General features: G+C 38.0%; 2 protein-coding genes across 3 annotated transcripts in view; one reads left to right on the top strand and one right to left on the bottom strand.

Moving 5' to 3' along the window:
* Positions 1-11994, top strand: part of LOC121429627 (collagen alpha-5(IV) chain-like) — a 76023-nt gene extending 64029 nt beyond the window's left edge. For both annotated transcript variants that reach the window (XM_041626764.1, XM_041626763.1), the window contains exons 31-38: positions 917-1096; positions 1694-1747; positions 2545-2730; positions 3376-3678; positions 4641-4847; positions 5874-6086; positions 7537-7829; positions 9263-11994. In XM_041626764.1, the coding sequence (XP_041482698.1) occupies positions 917-1096; positions 1694-1747; positions 2545-2730; positions 3376-3678; positions 4641-4847; positions 5874-6086; positions 7537-7829; positions 9263-9517 (1691 nt within the window). In that variant the 3' untranslated portion in view covers positions 9518-11994. The remainder of the gene's footprint in view (positions 1-916; positions 1097-1693; positions 1748-2544; positions 2731-3375; positions 3679-4640; positions 4848-5873; positions 6087-7536; positions 7830-9262) is intronic.
* Positions 11995-16044: 4050 nt separating this feature from the next.
* Positions 16045-21650, bottom strand: part of LOC121429992 (laccase-2-like) — a 29135-nt gene continuing 23529 nt past the window's right edge. The window contains exons 7-10 of the mRNA XM_041627261.1: positions 20947-21272; positions 19002-19140; positions 17012-17151; positions 16045-16556 (exon numbers count right to left, since the gene is read on the bottom strand). Coding sequence (XP_041483195.1) covers positions 16482-16556; positions 17012-17151; positions 19002-19140; positions 20947-21272 — 680 coding nt within the window. The 3' untranslated portion in view covers positions 16045-16481. The remainder of the gene's footprint in view (positions 16557-17011; positions 17152-19001; positions 19141-20946; positions 21273-21650) is intronic.

Genomic DNA, 21650 nt, shown 5'->3' with positions numbered 1-21650 from the left:
GTTTGACAATTCGTCGCACGCACCACGAACCGTCCTCTCTGCGCACTTTGATGCGAAAGTTAAGCGCATCTATTCCACGAACCGTCCTCTGTTACGTTGCCCACTGTGGTGTAAATAATTAACTTCAAGAAAATATAAAGATACGGGATGAAACTTTGGAACCTGAACATTTTAACGAAGGCACTGGTAAATAATTTGCTCTCCTAGTAGGTGCACTTATTGCTGGTTTAAAAAAAACTTTTCATTAAATGCGTTTTCTGCAAAAGTAACTTTCGCATAGAAGTGCGCAGAGAGGACGGTTCGTGGTGCGTGCAACGAATTATTGATGTGGGATGTCATATCATCACTTTGTGGTATCATACATGTAGCTGGCAATAACCGAGTCTCCAGAGTGCAGTACAGAGTGTATCAAAATACATTCAAAGTTCATCCAAATCCGGAGTGTATGGGGGGAGGGGAGGGGTGGGGTGTCTCTTCCATTGAAGTATCGACAGCACCCACAAGAAGAAAAAAAAACATGGAAAAAGGAATGTTGTCATAGGCTTGGATCACAAACTGTAGAAAATGCCAAAAATAGTAGAAACCCCCCCCTTAAAGTCATGACAAACTAAATGCAAAAAGGGTATGTCATTTGCACTAACTGTCGGACCTACCGTAGCAACATGAACAGAGAATCCTTCATGCAGAACCTTGATAAAAAGCCTGAAAGAAAGTCCAAGTAAAAGAAAAGGAATGCTAACACAGTGTTTAGGGTTTCCTGGCAGCCTACAATTGATTCTTAGTGTTGGGTGTCATTTTTAGGATGATTTTGGCAGGTATTGTTCTTGCCTGGATGGAAGTACCCCCCTCAATCTGACGGCTAATATGAAAAAAAATTGCATATTACAATGTTTCATTATATTTTTTCTTTAAACAGGTGAACCTGGAAACCCTGGTCCTGCTGGACTTTCAGGAACGCCAGGTGATCAAGGACCCGTAGGACCAGAGGGAAGACCAGGCCAACCTGGAACACCTGGACCTCCCGGAGCACCAGGACCAGATGGAGAACCTGGTCCTGCAGGCAGAGTTGGTGTTCCCGGTGACCCCGGACCAAGGGGTGAGAGTTCTTTGTGTGTTTTTGCGATTTTTGTGGTTGACATCTGCAGAAATCTTGCTCTTTGCCTTGATGGCAGAAGTGGGTTAGAATATTATGCGTCCATCATACTGTTATGTTTACTCCCCCTTCACATTTGTGTTTTGAGTATCTCCAACGAGATGGATATAGCGCCTTGTAAATTGTATTTTTCTTATTATCAACTTTATTATTATGATTACGACCACAAGCAGAAAGGTAATAGTGGATTTTCCAGAACTCGGTGTTGTACAAAAATGTCTAAGAATTTGGTTTCAAATCATTGCATTAAGAGGAGAGGGAAAAAAATATCTTGGGAACGCTGTTCCTAGCAAAACGTGTTCTATCTGAGAGATCGTTCCCTTTGAAATAACTCAAATCAAATAGTGTCTAGAAAGCAAGTTTGAGATTAAAGCATTACTTTGGAAACATATTTTCATATTTTAAAATTCATATGAAACGTCAGATGCATATTGTGTCATGTACTAGTGTGCTGTTGGTCTGAATGATGTTGCCAATTTACTCATCAGTGCATGTTCATGGAGAATACTGATATATCTCTTGCGTTTTTATGTCGTGCAGGAGATCGAGGAACCTACGGATCTCCAGGAGAAGATGGTGTTCCAGGAGTTAAAGGTTTGTACATTTATTTGGTTTCTTTCAATTGATCATGTTTTTGTTAAAAATTTTTTGCACATGTCGAGAACAAAAAGGAATATCCAGCCATTGGCCTCTAACTTTGATCAAAGCCACAGATGGTCTGGTCATTGTCAAATTCCTAAAAGAGCACCAAAGATCATTTGCTATTTCTGAAGAAGTTTTTGTCAGCTCTCCTTTCCATGTTTCTTCCAGATATCATATACTAGTAGATCTTAAGTTGGTTAGTGCACCTAGCTCATGAATTGGACGTAAATTCTTGATTTCTTGCTATATCTTACATAAGATGAATATCACAAAATGGTGGTGGGGGATGGGTGGGGCTTAGACTGAAGTCAAACAAACTATCTATTTATTTTGAACTAAAATCAATGTTTTGAACTACTTTGTTACATGTATGCTCCCAAATTAATCACAAACTTGTAAAAAATGAATACGCAAGGTCGGACTGCTTAACGAATATCTTAATTATCGTACAAGTGTGGTCCAGTGGTTAGAGCATTGGTCTCATAATCGCAAGGTTGTGAGTTCGAATCCCAACTCTGCCATTGTCTCCACTTTGATAAAAAGACCCGAGAGTGATCTCTGTCGTCTATAACATCAGCCATTATGACTAATTATCCCAGACGTAAAATGTTTCGTAGGTAATTGGTTATATACCAGCTTGGACGTTTACCAGCAAAATGCTGTCCAGCGGAGTTCCTACGGGAGTTACCATTAACAGAAACAGACGTGATTGACCATGATTGTGATTTTTTTTCTCCTTGCTCATGCAGGAGAACCAGGAGAAAATGGAGCCATGGGATTACCAGGAGGACCAGGTCTACCTGGCCCAGGAGGACCACCAGGAGACCGCGGATTCCCTGGAGTCCGAGGAGAGAAGGGTATTCCCGGAACCCCTGGTCTATCTGTTACCGGTATCAAGGGAGAACCGGGTTTCCCAGGAATTAAAGGTGACCCAGGTAAGAAGTGCTTTCTTCTTTTGATATATTTCGTTCAATTCTAATCAAGGGTCTGTAGTAATTTTTTGGAATGTATTTTTTATTATTAAGAGTATCTGCTTTGTATAAGCCTGTCTAAAGCTTTTTGTAATGGGTCAGCAATATGACTAATGCTCTTGTAACATTCTTATCTTACAAGTGTGTTGGTCATTGGATATTTATTTAGCCATGAGAACGTAAATTTGATATTTTTTCACCAGTTAGAATTCAAATTTTTATAAAGCTCTGTGTTATTACATATATACTTAATGAATTTGGTTACTAGATATTTGAAAGCTTCAGACGAAGGTTTTACCCTGTAATTTCTAGCCTATTCCATGTTTGAAAAGGGGTATTGTAAAAACAGAACAATACAAAAATATATTATTCTGATCGGGCGATCGATCAAAATAAATTTTGATGCAAAATCTGTATATTATCTTATATTATCCACTAATTTTTTAAGGGCAAACACATCGGATTTTCCAAAACTGAAATTATGCTTTAATCAGGCAAAAAATGAATTTGATAACAAAAGGTAGTAATAAAAGAAAGCAATTATGTATGCTGCAGATTTCCAATTTTCAATCTTCTGTTTCATGGTCCTCTGCCTTTCAACACCTACAGGTGTACCTGGTCGCGATGGCAATAATGGACCGATTGGTCTACCTGGCATGAAGGGAACTAAAGGAGAAGCAGGACGTCCTGGGCCCGCAGCACCGGTGCCACCAGTCATTCCTGGTCCAAAGGGAGAACCTGGTATTCCTGGAGCTAACGGAGACAGAGGAGAACCCGGAGAGCCTGGTCAACCTGGTAGACCTGGATTCCAAGGCAGGCCAGGAGAGCCAGGAGCTCCAGGTCTTAACGGTCAAACGGGAGACCCAGGTGCACCTGGATTCCAAGGACTCAAAGGAAGCAAGGGAGAACCTGGTAAGAAAAAGCCATATGAAATGACATACAGATGACTCTGCCCAGGACCTCTAAAACATGGGCCCCGTCTTACAATGAGTTGCAATTGATCCGCTCAAGAACAACTATGTAGAGCCCGCAACGTCAACATCTAAAATGCATGTTTATTCAAATCATATTCTAGATTCTGTATATTCATACATATATCATATTCTTGACAATTCACTGTGTTTCTTTGTTTACAAAAGACATTGTGCAGATTTTCTGAAGAAAAAATTATGACAATGATGGATTTCCATAGAGTTGGTGTTGATTGGATCTTTCGTGACTCTTTGTAAGATGGGTCCTGTTCAACTTGGGAAGAGCCTGGTGTAGTGGTTCTGACCCTTGCTTTGTAATCAGAGGGTCATGTGTTCAAATCCCACTGCGACCTAGTGTCCTATGGCAAGGCATCGATCCACACTTTGCCGCTCTGTACCCAGGTGCTACATTGGGACTGGATAGGATATGAAAGTCGTTGTAGCTCCTCTAGCATTGTGTGTGCCTCATTGGCGACTTGCAGGAATATTCCCCAGGGAGTGGTGGATATGCATATGTTATGTGTGGGAATGACTGATTGAATCTGGGGCAATAAGAGAAGTTAAGGTTTAAGGTTATACAGATGTGAAGAGGTTGATCAGAGAAATATTGGGAGTTTGCTAAAAAGACCAGGAGGGGGAGCAATAGATTGAAGCCAGTCTGTGTTCTGGATTTTTGAATGACATAGGAAGGAGCAGCTGCCGGGTGAAGAGAGTATGTAGATCTTTTTTTGCTGAAATAGTGAAGAGATGTAAAAAGATAGTGTGATTGACAAAGATTTATAGGTTTGAACAAGTATTTGATAATGTATTCTATGGGAAGCAGGTTTCCTGCCAAAAGATGTTGCCTTACTCTATTTATTTCCAACTGCTGTTATCTTGAAACTTTTGTTTCAATTCTTGCAGGTCCAGCTCCAGATTTTGATATGAAGGGGGTGAAGGGAGAACGTGGTCTGCCCGGTCCAGAAGGTCCTCAAGGTCCACCAGGACGAGATGGCCGTCCAGGGCCCATAGGACCTCCAGGATTGACAGGAGAGAAAGGATCACCTGGTATCCAGGGTAACCCTGGAGTCAGTGGAGTTCCAGGAGACCCAGGCACCAAGGGAGAACAAGGTATGTAGGGAGAATGGAAACCAGGGGGGGGGTTAACATTGACTATTGATTGTCATTTTCAGGTCCCCACACTAGTCGAAATAAGATTTTTTTTGCTATTTTTCCCCCCATACAAAAAAGTGTAGAAATATGTAAAAAATATAAAAGAAATACAAAAAAAAAATATATATTTTGCAGCTATTTTTTCTCCTGAAATTAGACAAAAAAAATATTGAAAATGGAACTAAAATAGGGAAAATATAGCTTAAAAATAGATAAAAACTTGTTTGATCTAAAAAAAAGAATAGATAGAAAATAGCCTTGCTAACGTGGCAATTGGTTGAAAAAAATAGCAAAGAAAATAGTATGCGTTTTAGAAATAGAAATGAAATAGCCTATTCTTATTATATTTCACCTGTAAATATAGCAAAAAAATAGTCTGTGAGTAAAAATTTTTTTTTTCTACTTCATTTGTAAAAATAATTAAAAAAATAGTCCTGTTTTACTAAAAAATAGTAAAAAAATAGAAAGAAATTAAGGAAAAAATTTATTTTCTCGCAATAAAAAACTAGAAGGGCAGAGACTGGACTTGAGGGTTAAAAAGGTATGTAGGGAGGCAGGACACCCTGTCTCATAATGCTTGTTATCAATTGCAAGTTCATCAATTCTCTTATTAACTACTGTACTGAAATCCTGCCATTTAATTGGCCAATAATTGATTTGTCAGAGATTTGAAAACTTTCGTTTAAAATCACGGGCCTGAGGGAAAATATGCTGTGTCGGGAGAATCTGCCCGATTTTATGGGTTTGTGTACCTAAATCTCCTGTTATGAAGTACCAAATAAATCCTCTTATTTGGTTGGTCAATAGCTGATTTGTTGCAAATTTGTAAATATCTGTTTGAAATCTGAAGGTATCGTTTGGATTTCGGTTCTTTCATGAATGCGCTCTCATATTGAACAGGCAATTGATGCAGACCAAAAATATGCGTTTTTGCAGAATCACTAGAACACTCTTTATAACACATTGAATGGTTACTCTTACCAGGATTCCGTGGGCTGAACGGTCTACCGGGAGACCCCGGTTTCCCCGGACCCAAGGGAGAGGCAGGTATCCCCGGATCTTCATCTGGATTCTTCATCACCCGTCACAGCCAAACGACTTCCATCCCTCAGTGTCCACAGGGAACAGCCAAGATGTGGCACGGGTACAGCTTGCTCTATGTCCAGGGTAACGAGCAGGCCCACGGACAGGACTTAGGTAAGAATCCAGGGGACAGTTTCATAAAGTTGTTCGTAATTTAAGAGCGACTTTAAGAATGACGTGATCCTTTTTTATGCTCGAGACCATCGCCAATTAATCTACCATTTACCACAAGAAAGGATCACCAGTTCTTAAAGTCGCTCTTAACTTACGAACTGCTTTATGAAACATCCACCAGGGGGTTGAACTTAAATTGTGAATGACTCAACCCTAGTAGGCTGGTGTGGTGGAAATCTACCCCCTTGATTTTTTTCTCGATAAATCTGCCGCGCAAATTTTTTTGACTGCATCGCTCAATGAGTGATAACTTTGAAGTCTTGCTTAACTTTTGAGACCAAATTTGCGACTCCCGGGCACGCGGTTACGAAATTAGCCAACATTTTGAAAGTGGATGCCAGATCTAAAATTGCTAAAAAGCATGAATTTTGAAAATTTGAATTGCTGAAAATGTGGACAAAACTCCCAGGAATCAAAGCAAAATGTATTGAAATAATACCATGCATTAGTGGATACTGTCCGGGATAAATGTGTGCAATATTTAGGATGTGTTTTTAAAGTTGAGAACTTATGTTTTGCTATGGTTTTCACTGTTTACAATTGTATGTTCTGGGGCCCGTTGCAGAGAGAGTTGCAATCAGTCGCAAACTCTAAAAATCATGCGCAACTTGATATTCAACCAATCAACAGCTCGCATTTGGGACTTGCGATTGATTTTTTGACTTGCGTTTAAATGCAACTCTTTCTGCAACGGGCCCCTGCACATGTTACCTGTGAACATGAAATTTTCTGTTTAGACTAGCAGAGAGCACAGAGGGAACACTTTGAAAAACAAAATACTTAAAGCCTGTGTATAAATTTGGTAAAGGGTCAATAATGTGATTGATAATCGAATATCATCTAATATGACAGTTTTACTGAAATGTAGAGACCGTTAGATATTTTTCCAACTGCACTTCTCTGAGAAAATTTCAAATATTCAAATCTTGGATATATAGTGCCCTCTCTCGGCGATGCTTGTTTTAAATTTAAAAAATGGGCATTCAAGCACTTATCTTATAAATTTAGTGATTAGATATCCAAAAGTTACAGACAAAGAACATATCTTGAAAGTTTCAGCCCATTCCATGATTTAGAATAGGATTTAATTGAAAGACAAAAACACACAGATATTTTAATTAGATCGGGTGACCCGATCAAGTTAAATTTCCATGTAAAATCGCAAAATTTATCCTGTAAAACACATTTTCATTTCATATCCTCCACATCATAACTGTTATAGGGCATATCCATTCATATTAGCTAGCAATGAATTGGAATAGTGATAGGTGCATTTTGGTGGATTTACCAAAACTATACACAAGCTTTAAGACTTAGCATTGATGAATTTTGCAGAGATTTAGCATGTCTTATCAAATGATGGAAATTGTTGCTATTTTTTCCTTTATAGGTAAACCGGGCAGTTGTTTGAAGCGTTTCAGCACGATGCCATTCCTCTTCTGTAACATTAACAACGTCTGTCATGTAGCGTCGCGTAACGACTACTCTTACTGGCTCTCGACGACGGAGCCGATGCCGATGAACATGGCCCCGATCCGTGGCGGTCAGCTACAGCCTTTCATCAGTAGGTGCGTGGTGTGTGAAGCCCCAGCCCAGGTGCTGACCGTACACAGCCAGACGGTCAACATCCCCGAGTGCCCGCAGAGATGGTCAGTCTTGTGGATCGGATACAGTTTTATGATGGTGAGTTCAGACATAACAATTTACGTTGCTCTGCTGGTCAATTTTGCCAAGATAACCATGTGACTGGACACCAAGCCACATTTGTGTGGAAATGTGTAATACTGGGCTGGACTTCAAGTCAAAAGACAAAATGGCACTTATCGTGTTTGATAACGTACATGTATCTTGAGAAAAGTGTAAAATTGTGCTTGATTTGTATTACTTTATATTACTTTGTACTTTGTTTTGAATGGAAATGGAATAGAGAATTGAAATTGAATTGAAATTGAAAATTCACATATTTCTATTCATGTTCTTTGATAATCCAATCTTTTACAAGGAATGGACTATGTAAACTTTGTGTAGAGTGTGATGTCGAACTTGAGGCCAGCGTGCTTTTTCATAAAGCTGTTCATAAGTTTAGAGTGACTTTATGAACGACTGGTGATCCTTTCTGGTGGTATATGATATTCAGGTTTAGCGCCTCTAAATATTCATTATTATTATCACTGGTTTGTATTTAGGTCCCCAAGAAAGTATCACCAGTAACGTGTAAAGTCACTCTTAACTTTCCAAAAGCTTTATGAAACACCCACCAGATGGATGAGATAAAATTGCAGTTGTTATGTAATTGTTTGAATTGTTTCCTGGGGTATCATATCCACCGTCGTATACAAATTAATGAAGAAATCCATCATACGAAATGCAGTTAAGGATCCAAACGGGGTGTAAGGATGCACACCTCCTCTACATTTTTAGAATCACTCATTTGATGATTTCAAATATGGTGTTGAAATATGGTGTGACAACACCAACACCAGCCAGAACTTTAAATGAGGCCAGTGTTGGCATTGACCTCAGAAAATATGACATATTTTTGGCAGTTTGTGTTGAGTACTGGTGTTGAATGTTGTTTGCTGAACCAAGCATTACAGCTAGTGCTGACAATCATTGTGTAATTTCCCCATTCACCAACACCAACCCCCAGGGTTTGGGAAAATCATGATTTCAAGGTCGCAGTTGGTGTTGGAGATTTGAACCTCATGAACATGTGGCGAACAGGATGAAACATCGCCATAAAAATCGCTCTTACACTTAAAATGAGTACAAATCATTAGATCTTCATACCTTTTAATGAACAATAATATTTATTTTTTTGCCGTTGGAGCTCGGTTCAGCACCTTTTTCACTCTCTCAACACTAACACCAACACTGAACACCACACCAAATCACTCTTTGAATATACATACATACTGATGTAGCTCAATTCTAAGCATATTGTCAGCAGCACCCCATCTATTCCCCCCCAAAAAAATTGCCCTTTTCACCCCCTCTACTTTGAAATCGAGGACCTGCCACTGAAATGAATGTGCAATTTTCAACCATCGCAAGAAGGTTGTGTATGGAATTACCTTTCTTGGATAATACCATGGGGATTTATGTTCCTTTTTCAGCACACGGGAGCTGGAGCAGAGGGATCTGGACAGATGCTTTCCTCGCCAGGTTCCTGTTTGGAGGACTTCCGCTCCTCGCCGTTCATCGAATGCCACGGCGACGGCAAATGCAACTACTACGCCACCACCTTCAGCTTCTGGCTAAGCACCATCACCGGCAATGCGCAATTCACCATGCCGGAATCAGAGACACTCAAGGCAGGATCTCTGAGAACGCGAGTCAGTAGATGCGCCGTGTGCCTCAGAGATCAGTAAAATAATATTAACTATCAACCGCCAAACCCTCACAATAATCCTTAGGAGACTTCTAGAAAGACAGCCCAAGCCTCTTGCCATCAATAAAATCTATAACTCCTGCCAGTTTGAAGATTGCGACAATAGCATGTTGTAGCTGTAGGTTAGATAGAGAGTGAAGCATATTTATGATCGTTTTACAGTAGTTCTTTTCGTACTGTTCTCATTTGCTATGCTTAGACATACCGTCTTGCCTTTCTCTCTGCTATGGATGCAAGTCAAGTGCCTCCCAGTTTGTACAAATCCATCCCCGTCATCTCGTTTATTATCTTTTCATCATGAAAGAGGGCTTGTCTGTTCCCATATTGAGCTAGTTTAATCTCAAAGACAAGAGGTTGTGTTTTTAAAATCATCAGGTTTAGTGTCTTCTATGTGTGTGTCTCCCAGCTGGCACCTAATTCTTATCGAATTGTTGTGTAAAATTCATTTATTTATAGCTAAGGGATTAACATTTTTTTTATTATCTTTTGTGTTTTGCTTCCCCATGTGCATATTACTATGAAACATAAAAACATACTATTTGTATCGGAGGGATGAATGTCAACTGCCCAATCAACAGTTAATACTCTCCATGCCTGCATGATTTCTTTCACTGTTGGGGTTTTGTTCAATATTTGATTTTGTTCGCCAGAGAAGCTATAGCAAGAAATTACTCTAGATTTGTAGGACACTAAAAGATGGCTGCCATTTTTATACATACATGTACTTAAATAGAATTCTGTACAGTTATTATTTCATACTAGGTTTTGTACAGCTTAGGGATTGAGTTCTAAAATCAGTTGTGTGATCCCCGACTGTCCGTTTTATCTTATATACATAGATGTCAGGAAATAGTTGTGTGAAGTGCTACCGTGATACAATTTTTTTAATGCAGGTGCAAATGTTATTTGTACCTTTTGAAATCTACATCATTTAATAAGCGTCAGTGTTCAAATTTTTGGGCAGCACTGCAACATATAGATTTGAGACTGTATTTATTAACACAATTTTGGTACAACAATTTTTTTAACGCTTTATTACAGTGCTCTTGTATTAGCATTGATCATGTAACAGTATAAGCTAAATAGCTTGTGTATTATATAAATGTTAGCATCTATCATATCTATTACATCACTGTGCTTCACAAAATCATGTTTTTTAATCATTTTGAATGAAGTCATCTGCAGTGTTTAGCCAGTATGATGACAAGCAGGATAACTCTCTATGACTCAATGTGCTGGACTATATCGTTCTTTCTTTCCAAGGAAATGTCATACATTTCACATACCATTGTGCCTCTCTCTCTGTTTACTTATCAATATCACTCAGATTTCATATTCAAATATGCTGCATATATAGTAGAAGGTGCCATTATGTCCTCGCATCCATTTTATCTTGTTATCCAGCCTTTGGTGTGCCAATGTCTCCCATGCAAAGATTGTATTCTGGTAATGATAGAAATGAGGGGGGCCATGGGGAAGACAGAAATATTAAGCGATTATTATTCTGAAGCAATATAAATGAAAGCTTCTCTGTAAATTTGGAAATGATCGTGCTCAGAATGAGAATGACGGACTATCCAAGATATGTACAATGAGCAGGAATTGATGGTAGAAATCAGATGTTGCCGAACATAGCATTGTTTTAAGGATCTGGCATTGGTTACATCAAGCTGGCATCAGTGTGTGATGAACATTTTCAAATCAACATCGGGGAGTTCCGTTTCTGTATTTAATCCACCATTACGATTAGATAAGTAAGGTAATTTTAGCAAACATCTATTTATCTCCCGTGCTGCTTTATACTATTTATAATCTTTGTATGGCAACTCTTTAGGAATTGAGGATAGCAAATGCTATGATCTGGCAAAAGACAAGTTAGACAGCATTCCTGTTAATGCTCTCTTGCAAGGTTTGGATTTATATCAATTAAGGGTTCATAAATTTTGTTATTGTTAATTATTTGATAAGCTTCAGGGAATATGAAACTTTCAATTCACGAATTTGATATATTTGTTCAACGGTGAATAACTGATAAAATAAATATATGCAAGGTTAAAAATGAATCATGCTTATCAATTAAGATTGAGATTGAGTGTTTCATTGTAATTATCACCGTAATTATCTCACATTTCTTTCAAAGACAATGCATATTTTGTTGAGTCATTTATGTAATTGCATAATTAAATATATGCATGTCATTGTTCAATAAATCTTGCGTGTTATCTTTATAGCCTTGTCAATGTCAACTTCAATCTTCAATACTTAAATTTCTTCACATTTCAAGTTCAACAGTAATTTATCTCAGAATTATCACTTGAATTATTATGTCTGTGAATTTTGTATGGTGCTTAATTAAAGCACGTTGCAGCCTTTGAAGTACAAGATTTGAACACATTATTTTTATTGTAAAAAGTGTATCTCTCAAAATGGTGCTATTAAAGATACAACTCCGAGTAATTTATTATTTTTGTAATTGCTGTCTTTTTTTTTGAGAATGATGTTTCCTGTATATCTTAGAACATGCCCACACAGCCACACACACACACTTACTTTTTTTTTTTTTTAACAAGTACACCTTTACCATTAATGCATATAGCATTTCCATTTATTTGAAAGCAAGATAAAAGAGCATTGTAGATTAAATGCCTTGCTCACGGGCATAGGTGCCGCGGCCGGGGATCGAACCCCCAACTTTCCATGTATAGCCAGGCGCCTTGACCACTCGGCCATGGCACACACACCCTCATTCACTACCACACACACACACACACACACCCACCCACCCTCATTTTCAAATGCATGGATACTGACTGATAGTCTCCCATTCTGGAAACTCTTGTTGAATGCTTGATGATCATTATTAATTTTTTTCTTCAAATTCCAAAAAAACATACACCGTTAGCAAATAAGAACATACTGACAATAATTACATGTACATTCACCGTTTTACGAAGTAATAGAATAACGTTAAATATGAGGAACGTAAACTCGGCATTGTGGCGTGCACCTGTAATCTGAGCTGTGGTTACAAATAGATGAAGAGGTTCGAGCTTTGGTCACGTCTTTCTGATGGTGACGTTAAAGGCCGGTCCAGACGTAAATAATCATATCTGATAGATACACGTCTGACAAAACTCATACACGTACACACACACACACACGCTCACCTTATTCATATGCCAACGAGGAGGTCCTTTCATTCTGCAAATCAAAATGTCTTTAACTGTCAAAAAAGTAAAAGGAAATTCTCTGCCCCACTTCTGTGGATTTCTCCAGCTTCCACTAGTTTTATCCCTAATATCACATTATTCATATAACAATTAAAGCCTTATCTAATGAAAAAAAAACACATTCAACATACATGTAGCTCCATGCAATTACAGATACTTTGATATTTTATCATTCGTTGAATAATTTATAATTCATTTTTGTTTGTACCTTAGCGCTTTGTAATGAATATCATGAAAAGTACTCTATAAGATCAAGTACTTATCATTTAAATCGATAAAAAAGTTCTCATTCATTACGAGACTAGTGATCCATAACGTAATTTGACGTGCATTTGCGGAAGGTGAGGCTTCTTTGTTACGAAGTACGGAGCCTTTAAAGTGCCACCGATTTGAAAACTTGGCGAGATACTCTATCTTGTCATGTCGACATAACAACACCTTATTATGTCGAATTGGCGAGATACGTTATCTCACCAAGTCGACTTAAAAAAGTTATGTCGACATGGCGAGATACGTTTTCTTGCCAAGTTGAATTATAAAACGTTATATGTCAACAAAGCGAGACATTTTATCGTGCTAAGTCGACTTATAAAACATGATATGTCGACATGGCAAGATATGAAGTGTCCAAGGCCCGGCGAGAGTTCAAATATCTCGCCAAGTTGACATATACCTTTTTCTAAGTCGACTTAATTGGCAAAATAAAATATCTCGCCATGTTGACTAATAACTTTTTATAAGTCAACTTGGCAAGATAACGTATCTCGCCATGTCGACTTATAAAAGGTTATATGTCGACATGGCAAGATAAAGTATCTCGTCAAGTCGTAAAGTCGATGGCACTTTAAAGGCTCCGTAACGAAGGGCTTTAGACAAAAGATTATTACAAAAGGTTATGCCTAAAACCAGGGGGTTAAAAAGATGGAGCGACAACCAAATGTAAATTAATTCATGTAGCTTTCGAATTTCTGTAGAAGTAAAAATGCCGGTATTTTTTTTTCATGGGAAAACAAAGTGATTTATGTTGAAAATAGATAATTGCGAATATTTCCAATTTTATTTGATCACAAAATGTGGATATTAGAGACATGACGAGATATATCTCAAAACCTTATTAGGTCCTGAAATTGGTTGGAATATTGTATGACAAGAGTTTCAAAATATGAAAACCCTCAGAATTTAACAATTTTTAAACAAACATTTTTATAGATATCCCCCGGGAAATGTCCACACACTTCTACATTACACGCACACACACAAAATAAGATTAGTTTTCAACTGAACATTTATTTCCAAAGATAAAAGCATTAATATAATTTCAAAATATTAACAATACAATGGAGGTAGCCACTCTGTAAGCATTGCTTGTGACGAGTGCACCGTGACATATACACAATAAAAACATAACACATAAAAAACTTATCCATACAAAAGTACATTACATAACAAGGGGGAAAATAAGCGCAACTCAAAATACATTATATCAAATGAGAAAGTAAAAAAAATATCGTCAAACCAATCGGCCCTCGGGGGGGGGGGGCACTCAGTATATAATGCATAGTGGGTATGTGCCGCGGAGGGGACCCCCATTTTTACACCCAAATTTCCGTTCCAAGGCATATCATTTTTGTCTTATTGAGAAAAAGAAAGAAACCCGCTCCAAAGCTTGGCATATTGTTCTTATTGAGAAAAAGAAAGAAACCCGCTCCAAAGCTTGGCATATTTTTCGTTACGCCGTTCCAGTCGCATTGATCTGCTGCAAATTTGGTGAAAAGCGGCCGCCGAGCGCTGTCCGACCATCGTCTCTACGCGAGCGCACCCGGCGGAGGCCGCGCAAGCTGCATCATGCACGCATGCCCGTTCCATAGGGCACGTACTCACATGCCGGCGATCCGTTCCAAGGACCCCCGTTTTCACAAAATTGTAGTTCCGAAACCCGTTCCGAGGACCCTCCTTTTTACCGCGGCACACCCCTACCATTTTTTTGGTCGAGTGCCCCCCCCCGGGATCGGCCCACAACTGTAACTAAACAAATATCTCAATTTAGGGACCGGATGTAATTTTTTTTTAAGTTTAAGGGAATATATCTATTTGTCATGTCGCAGTTGTGGCCACAATCATTGATTTCGGTGCCTCGGGTCGGGAACTCTGAGTAGATACCCAGCAAACATAAAACGTTTTCAGAACGTTTTAAAAACGTTTTATTCAGGTCCCGTAGGTCCTCGTCTGAAATAAACATTTAGAAAACGTTCATATAACGTCCAAGTTGGACTTTCAATTTGTGAAAAAACAATGGTTCCAAAAAGAACGTTTTTAAACGTTCTTTGGACGTTACAAAATGGAACGTTTTAATCAAAACGTTCACAAAACGTTTTATTTGGAACCTTATAACGAGACATATTTTATTGAACGTTTTATGAACGTTCTTAAAACGTCCAAATAGGACTTTATGCAAATGAGTGGTAATTTGCATATAATACGTTAGACATATTGAAATAAACGCTTTTAATGAGTTCTTTTCTATTTAGCAGTAATTAATTCATGCTTTTCGTGTTTCGTTTTATTGTAATATTGTTCTGAAACACACTCAAAGATTAAAAAACACTAATTCAGTCTTGGAATGTACTAACATAACAAAAAAAATAATAACTAACCATTACAGACGATACTTTCAATAAACTATAAATTTACTGAAGCAATATTTAGAGTTAAATCCAAATGAATCCCACTCAAGTCTGCCCTTTAAGCATGATTTGATTGGAGACACTTCACTCTTAAGTGCCATTCCACAATTTAGCCAAGAGCTTGAGGTGCAAATAATAACATGTTTTTATTCATTACATTGTTTACATAAGTTTTTAATAGGTTCTCCAAACGTTCCTATAGAACGTTTTCTGAACGTTCCAAAGGTTTTCTGGACGTCCGCAAAACGTTTTTTGGAACGTTTTAAAGGTTTTCTGGACGTCCGCAGAACGTCCATGGAACGTTCCAAAGGTTTTTTAAAGGTTTTCTGGACGTCCGTAGAACGTCCACAGAACGTTGTAAAAGGTTCCAAAGGTTTTCTACAGGTCCTTAAAAATTTTCGAAAGGTTATTTTTAGGTTTTAAACGTTTAAAAAACGTTTTCTAAACGTCCATTTGGAACGTTTTATTAACGTCCAAAACCTTCCACAAAAGGACGTTTTCTAAACGTTTTGACAAAACGTCCATAGAACGAACTTGGAACGTTCTTAAAACGTTCAGAAAACGTCCAATTGTTAGCTGGGTATACGTCAAAGATAGAGGTAGCCATTAGAATTTTAAGTTCCTGATTTGTGACGCCATATGTTATGTAAAATATATGAAACAAAGTTATACACAAATTGATTAACTAATCAATCAGTAATGATATTAACTCGTGCTGACTTATGCACCTTGGACTCACTGAAACAATCAGCAAAAATTATCCAATGTTCATTAACATACATAGTATAAATCTCTTCAAAACTAAAGATCGAGAATACAAATTAATTTCAATTAATCATATTTGTATCACTCTAATTATTGCAAGCAATACCAGTAACAACATGAAAAAATGTACGCTATATGAATCGTAGCATTCAATCAACAGCGATGGCACCTTTGCCCCAAGGGCATACATCGAGCGATGACAAGCCACCTAGAGCCTGGGGTCAGGGATTTTTGCGAGTGTAAAAAAGCACATTTGTCACGGATATCAGTTGCAAGAAGGCATAGATTCTGGATACGTGGGAAGTGGTCCCTCAACATGAAACACCATCGCCATACCCAGCTGCAAAGGAAAAATAAAATAAATAATCACGGTCATTAATGATATTGATCATGAGTCTGTATATTGTTTATTAAAATATCTATTCATCTTTCATATTTATCTATTAACAACAACACAACAGAATGTATCAGGAGGTAATAATGATTATAGTTCATATCTGAAGTTTCGGTATAGGCGTAAGTAGAAAAAAAAACACTATTGTGGAATAAAATGTGTTGCACTCAACCCAGGTGAGGACAATGTTAACCGGGAGGAAGTATTTTCTCAAAAAGTTGTGTGTATGGAATCGGAAACTTAGCTTAGTAGGGGTACTGGGGCGCCGCGCCGTGATTACGTAACAATGTGACATGTGCGCTTTACATTATCCTATTATCATTATTGTTTTTGTTTTTAGTATCATTATTATTATTATCATCAGCATTATCATTATTATTGCATGAATGATGTTAACTCACCGCAAAATGGGTGTCAAAATGACAATGCATCAGCCACCAGCCAGGGTTATCGGCTCTAAATCTTCCTATCACGTATCCACCTGCTGGGATCATAATGGTATCCTTCCGCGGCGGATTCTTCAGGTTTCGTCGGATTTGACCTGTTAATAAAGCAAATAATCATTGTTGTTGAAGGTAAGGTGATGGCCAAACTAGCTCTTCGAAGTGAGCTGGATGTAGCTATATTTCTGATGCGAAGCTTAACCCTGGGGGGGGGGGAGGAGGGGCTGATTCAGCCCCCCTCAACATTTTTCGCGATAAATAGGCCGCTCGAAATTTTTTAACCGCGTCGCTCGCTGACTTTTTCCTTTCAAGTCTTGCGCAAATTTTGATACCAAATTTGTGACCCCCGGGTACGCGGTTCCGAAATTATGCAACATTTTGTATGTGCATGCAGACCCCAAATTACTCAAAAACATGAATTTGAGTACAAATCCAATTCAATTAGTGTGTTTAGCCAAAATTCATAAATGTAGCATTATTTTTCCTCTTACTGCTTAAAATCAATTAATTTCATCTTGTTAATGGTCAAAATAAAGTTCCCGACAATTTCCATTGAAAAAAACAATAAAAAACAAAAGTCGAAAAACAAAGAAATACATAAGAAATTTAGAAAACAATAGAATAAATAAGAAAATAAATGTTTTATTGAATTTTTTGAAAAATAAATTTGATCAGATGGCTATGTAGAGTATGTGAAAAAAATAGCATTTTAGGGGCATTATTTTATTAATAACAGCAAACTTATGATTTTACGTATAAATAAGCCTAATTAATGAGCAATGAGATTTTTTCGCAGAATTTGGTATTACAGTTTTGCAGATAATGCAATGGGTAACGCGCATGCCAATTTTCGCGATCGACGGCCGAGATCATGAGGGGGGGGGGGGGGCTGATTCACCCCAGTCTTCTTAGGCATCGAGATAGCCCAGTCTATTTAGGGTTAAGAGAGTATATCAAGCTCGCAGAACTGATATCTCTTCATCTGAAATCTACAGACGTTCATATTCCACATCTGGAAGTATTTACATTCTAGTCTCGAGGAAGATTAGTGCAGACACTATACATGCTCCTCAAGTGCTAAATTAGCACTTTTTTATTTTTAGAGCGTTATTTTATGACATCTCTTTAAATCTAGGTGATCTTCTGCAAAATACCAATAAAGATTTATGATGTTCTGATATCAAGATTTATTCAAAGTGGATTGATATAATTTGGAAAACAAGTCTTTATCGTTTAAAATAAACATTCAGATCATTCAAAAGCAAGGATTTGATTTTTTTCAACCTCTATCGTCTCCTCTCCTTGTGAAATCTTTTTTTACCTTCATTTACACTTCCATGAAATTTCGGCTTAATTTGACTATTCAGTTGTCACGATATTACCTTCCCTTATCGTTGTTTCTCCATGTAACATTAGTGTGGGTTTTGATTTATTTTTCTATTCAGTGATTCCATGAATTACAATCAAAGAGTCAATGTTCTGTTTTGTCTTTTTGTTCCAGAACCAACGGCGTAAATCCAAGTGCTGTTCAGGGGATGATTATTGTTTCATCCGCCAACTTGGAAAAAAATGACGTTACAGATTAAAAATACGCCAATGTCCAGGACCTTTCTTAGTGCCTTTTCACATGTGCATTCTACATCATCATTGATGATTGCATTTCGTCTTTAGAATCATCGGACCTTTCACATGGAAAATTCGTACCGTTATTTGAGTGACACTTACTCTTAACTGGAATTCACCTCCGGAGTAGAATTTGAATTTGTGATTGTGATTAGCGTTCGTGATTCTAGTTTGGTTTCACACTTGCTAAAAATTCGCCATTGGCCTCATTTTTCACTGGACTCATCAGTCAAATTACGATTTTTTTGTTACCGTGTGAAAGGGCGGATAGATCAAAGAACTATCTTGATAATGTTGATTAAGAAACACAGTGCTAGATAAAGACCTTTGGCATCAAGCCGTTTAAAATCCTCTGTAGTAAAATTGTCCCACGCTTTAGCCATGCCTACGATGTCTAGATAGTAACCATGTATATGCATTGGATGTATCCCAGGTCCGTTGTTGATATAGACCAGCTCCACTACCTATTGATCAAGACAGAAGACAAATATCTGTTAAAGGAGCGTACCCAGAGGGGGGGGGGCAGTCAAATATATTGCTGTACACACGCGTGTCCAAGGAATTTCCAAACACCCCCTAAACGATCGAGTTTTTCTCTGTGTGCAAATAACCCCCTAAACAATTTTTTTCGCGTGCTTTATTTACACATTTTGGCCCCTAAACAAGTTGTTGCCAAAATATGACCTCGGTGAAAAAGCTTGGGGGGGAATACCCTAAACACGTTTGGTTAGTTTAAAAAAAACATTGACCATTGACCAGTCTTTCAAAACCACCCTTTTTCTAGAAAATCGGTGTTTTTGATATCCTTAACGAGTCCACGCGCGGACCGCGTCCAAAACTGAAATAAATCCCTTTCAACGCGTTTTTTTTTTGGTCACGCGTGTGTACAGCAATATATTTGACTGCCCCCCCCCCCTCCGGAGGAGCGTACAACCTCGGTCATGTGTTATGTAATATAAAATGTATGAATTTCAAATTTTGTATGGTTCCTGATGACTTAATTTTGTTTTCTTTCATGATCGGGTGTGAAATGATATGTATTTATGTAGGAATGCTGCTCGCATATGACGTCACAAATCAAATAATTGAAATTCTAATAACTTTTTAATTATTTGATGAATTTTTCTCAAACCTTCGGCAATATTTTTTATTTTTTTTTGCTATTTTTACGATAAACTTTTTGTCAGGGTGAACTTCCCCTTTAAATGCTGTGTATGAGAGAAGATAAATATAAGTAAAACACAAAGGTCATGATGGAGAAAAGTGTGAAAGAAATTTGGACAAGGAATTTTAAAAGCCATTTTAAAATCAAGACTTTGTAAATTTGGGGTTCACCTTTCAATTAGGCCACGTTCTTTATTATCATCAGGGATTTGTGATTCTGTACTAAATACATATCCTCAGGTGCAGCAATCAAAATATAACACATGTAACATTTCCTATTAAACTGAAAAAAAAATTGTAGTAAAATAACATTCTAACCTAATCACAATGACATACCCGATGCAGTTAATTTGAAGCATCCATAGGTTTAATGATTACCATTTTTACAACTTTTAACAGTTATAACTTTCTTAATTTTTGTTCATTACCGTTCAAACTTTTGCTGGAGAATCCCATTAATAGCCTACCGAACAGACCTAAATATTCCTTCCATATATATATAGCGTTTTAGATTCGTTTTGAAGAAGAATAACACATTATGTAATTAATGAAAAAAAGAATGTCCAATGGCGGGTAAAAATGGGAGAAATTGTTTAAAAATTCTTAGTAATTCAAATTGACGAGTGTCTTTCTTGGCGCGAGCAATGTACGTTACCTTCGTCAAGTTTTTGTTTTGATACATCGGTGTTATGCTGCCATCTGTAACACTTTGGTGTTGTGTTCAAGCTGAATATTGTTAATTTCAGGGTGTGGCCAGGGTCTACGGTGTCAGATTGAACACCCTGGCAGTCGTTACAGTGTATAGTTTACCTACTCAAAATCATATTGGACCATACTATATGAGGACGATGTGTAACTACGATGATGACAAACCTCACCTTCAGTGGCGGATTCAGTGAGGGTGCACACCCCCCTCCCCCATTTGAGAGGCACAAAGTAAATTTTTAGGGCAATAATGTCAAAGCTAGGATCTTTATTGTTTGTTGTCAATTTTTTCCTTGAACAAAATGACCTCGAATTAGTAGTGAAACATTTTTGTTGGTCAATTTTTTCCTGTTAAAAATGCCCCCTTTTTTGTTGGAAAACCTGAATCTGCCCCTTCTCACCTTATTGTACTTGATGTCTATCCGATGTAGACATTCGCACGCATCTCGTGAGCAGTCTTTGCCCGATGCCCGAAGCGAGTCCTCGTTGCACCAGAGCGCCTCGTCGACTTCTTCCCAATGGGAGAGCAAGGTCGTCCCAGGAATCTTCATGGTGATGTTGTTGATGACGGGAAGATTCGAGTTACCGCTGAAGGTATCGGGGCGGCCAGCTCGTTCGTAGGGGTAAAAGATAGGATGGTAAAGAGATTTTGCCCCGTTGCGAAGGACGACGGCCAGTTCAAGGTAGTGAGTGACATCAGCGTGGCTTAAGTCATCCTGTTTTTCTTCTGAAAAACCAATAAAAGATTTAAAATTCTATGCAGGTTTAATGTTCGTCGCTTGGTTTCTTTGTTGGTCAAATCCGATATATCTTGTATCTTTTCTTTTAGTAAAATACATTATTAGCGAGCCGTTTTGAATGCTACCCTTACACCAACGACATCAACTCCAAACCGACCGATAATGTCATTCTTAAAAAAGAGTAATGGCTTTAGTCGGTTTTAGGAATCGGTTTCGTTGATGTGACTAAATACCACCTTTTATTTTTTTTTTTTTTTGGGGGGGGCAATATCGTGTGCAAACATGCAACGCCCCCTCCCCTGTAAGATGGGAGGGTTCCGGTGCCACAACCTGTATTTTCCTGTTTGGTTTTAAACTTTTTGCTA

This window comes from Lytechinus variegatus, chromosome 16 (genome assembly GCF_018143015.1).
Source record: "Lytechinus variegatus isolate NC3 chromosome 16, Lvar_3.0, whole genome shotgun sequence".
NCBI classification, from domain to species: domain Eukaryota; kingdom Metazoa; phylum Echinodermata; class Echinoidea; order Temnopleuroida; family Toxopneustidae; genus Lytechinus; species Lytechinus variegatus.
Note: the sequence above shows the minus strand (reverse complement) of the source record. Positions and strands in the feature narration are given on the sequence as shown.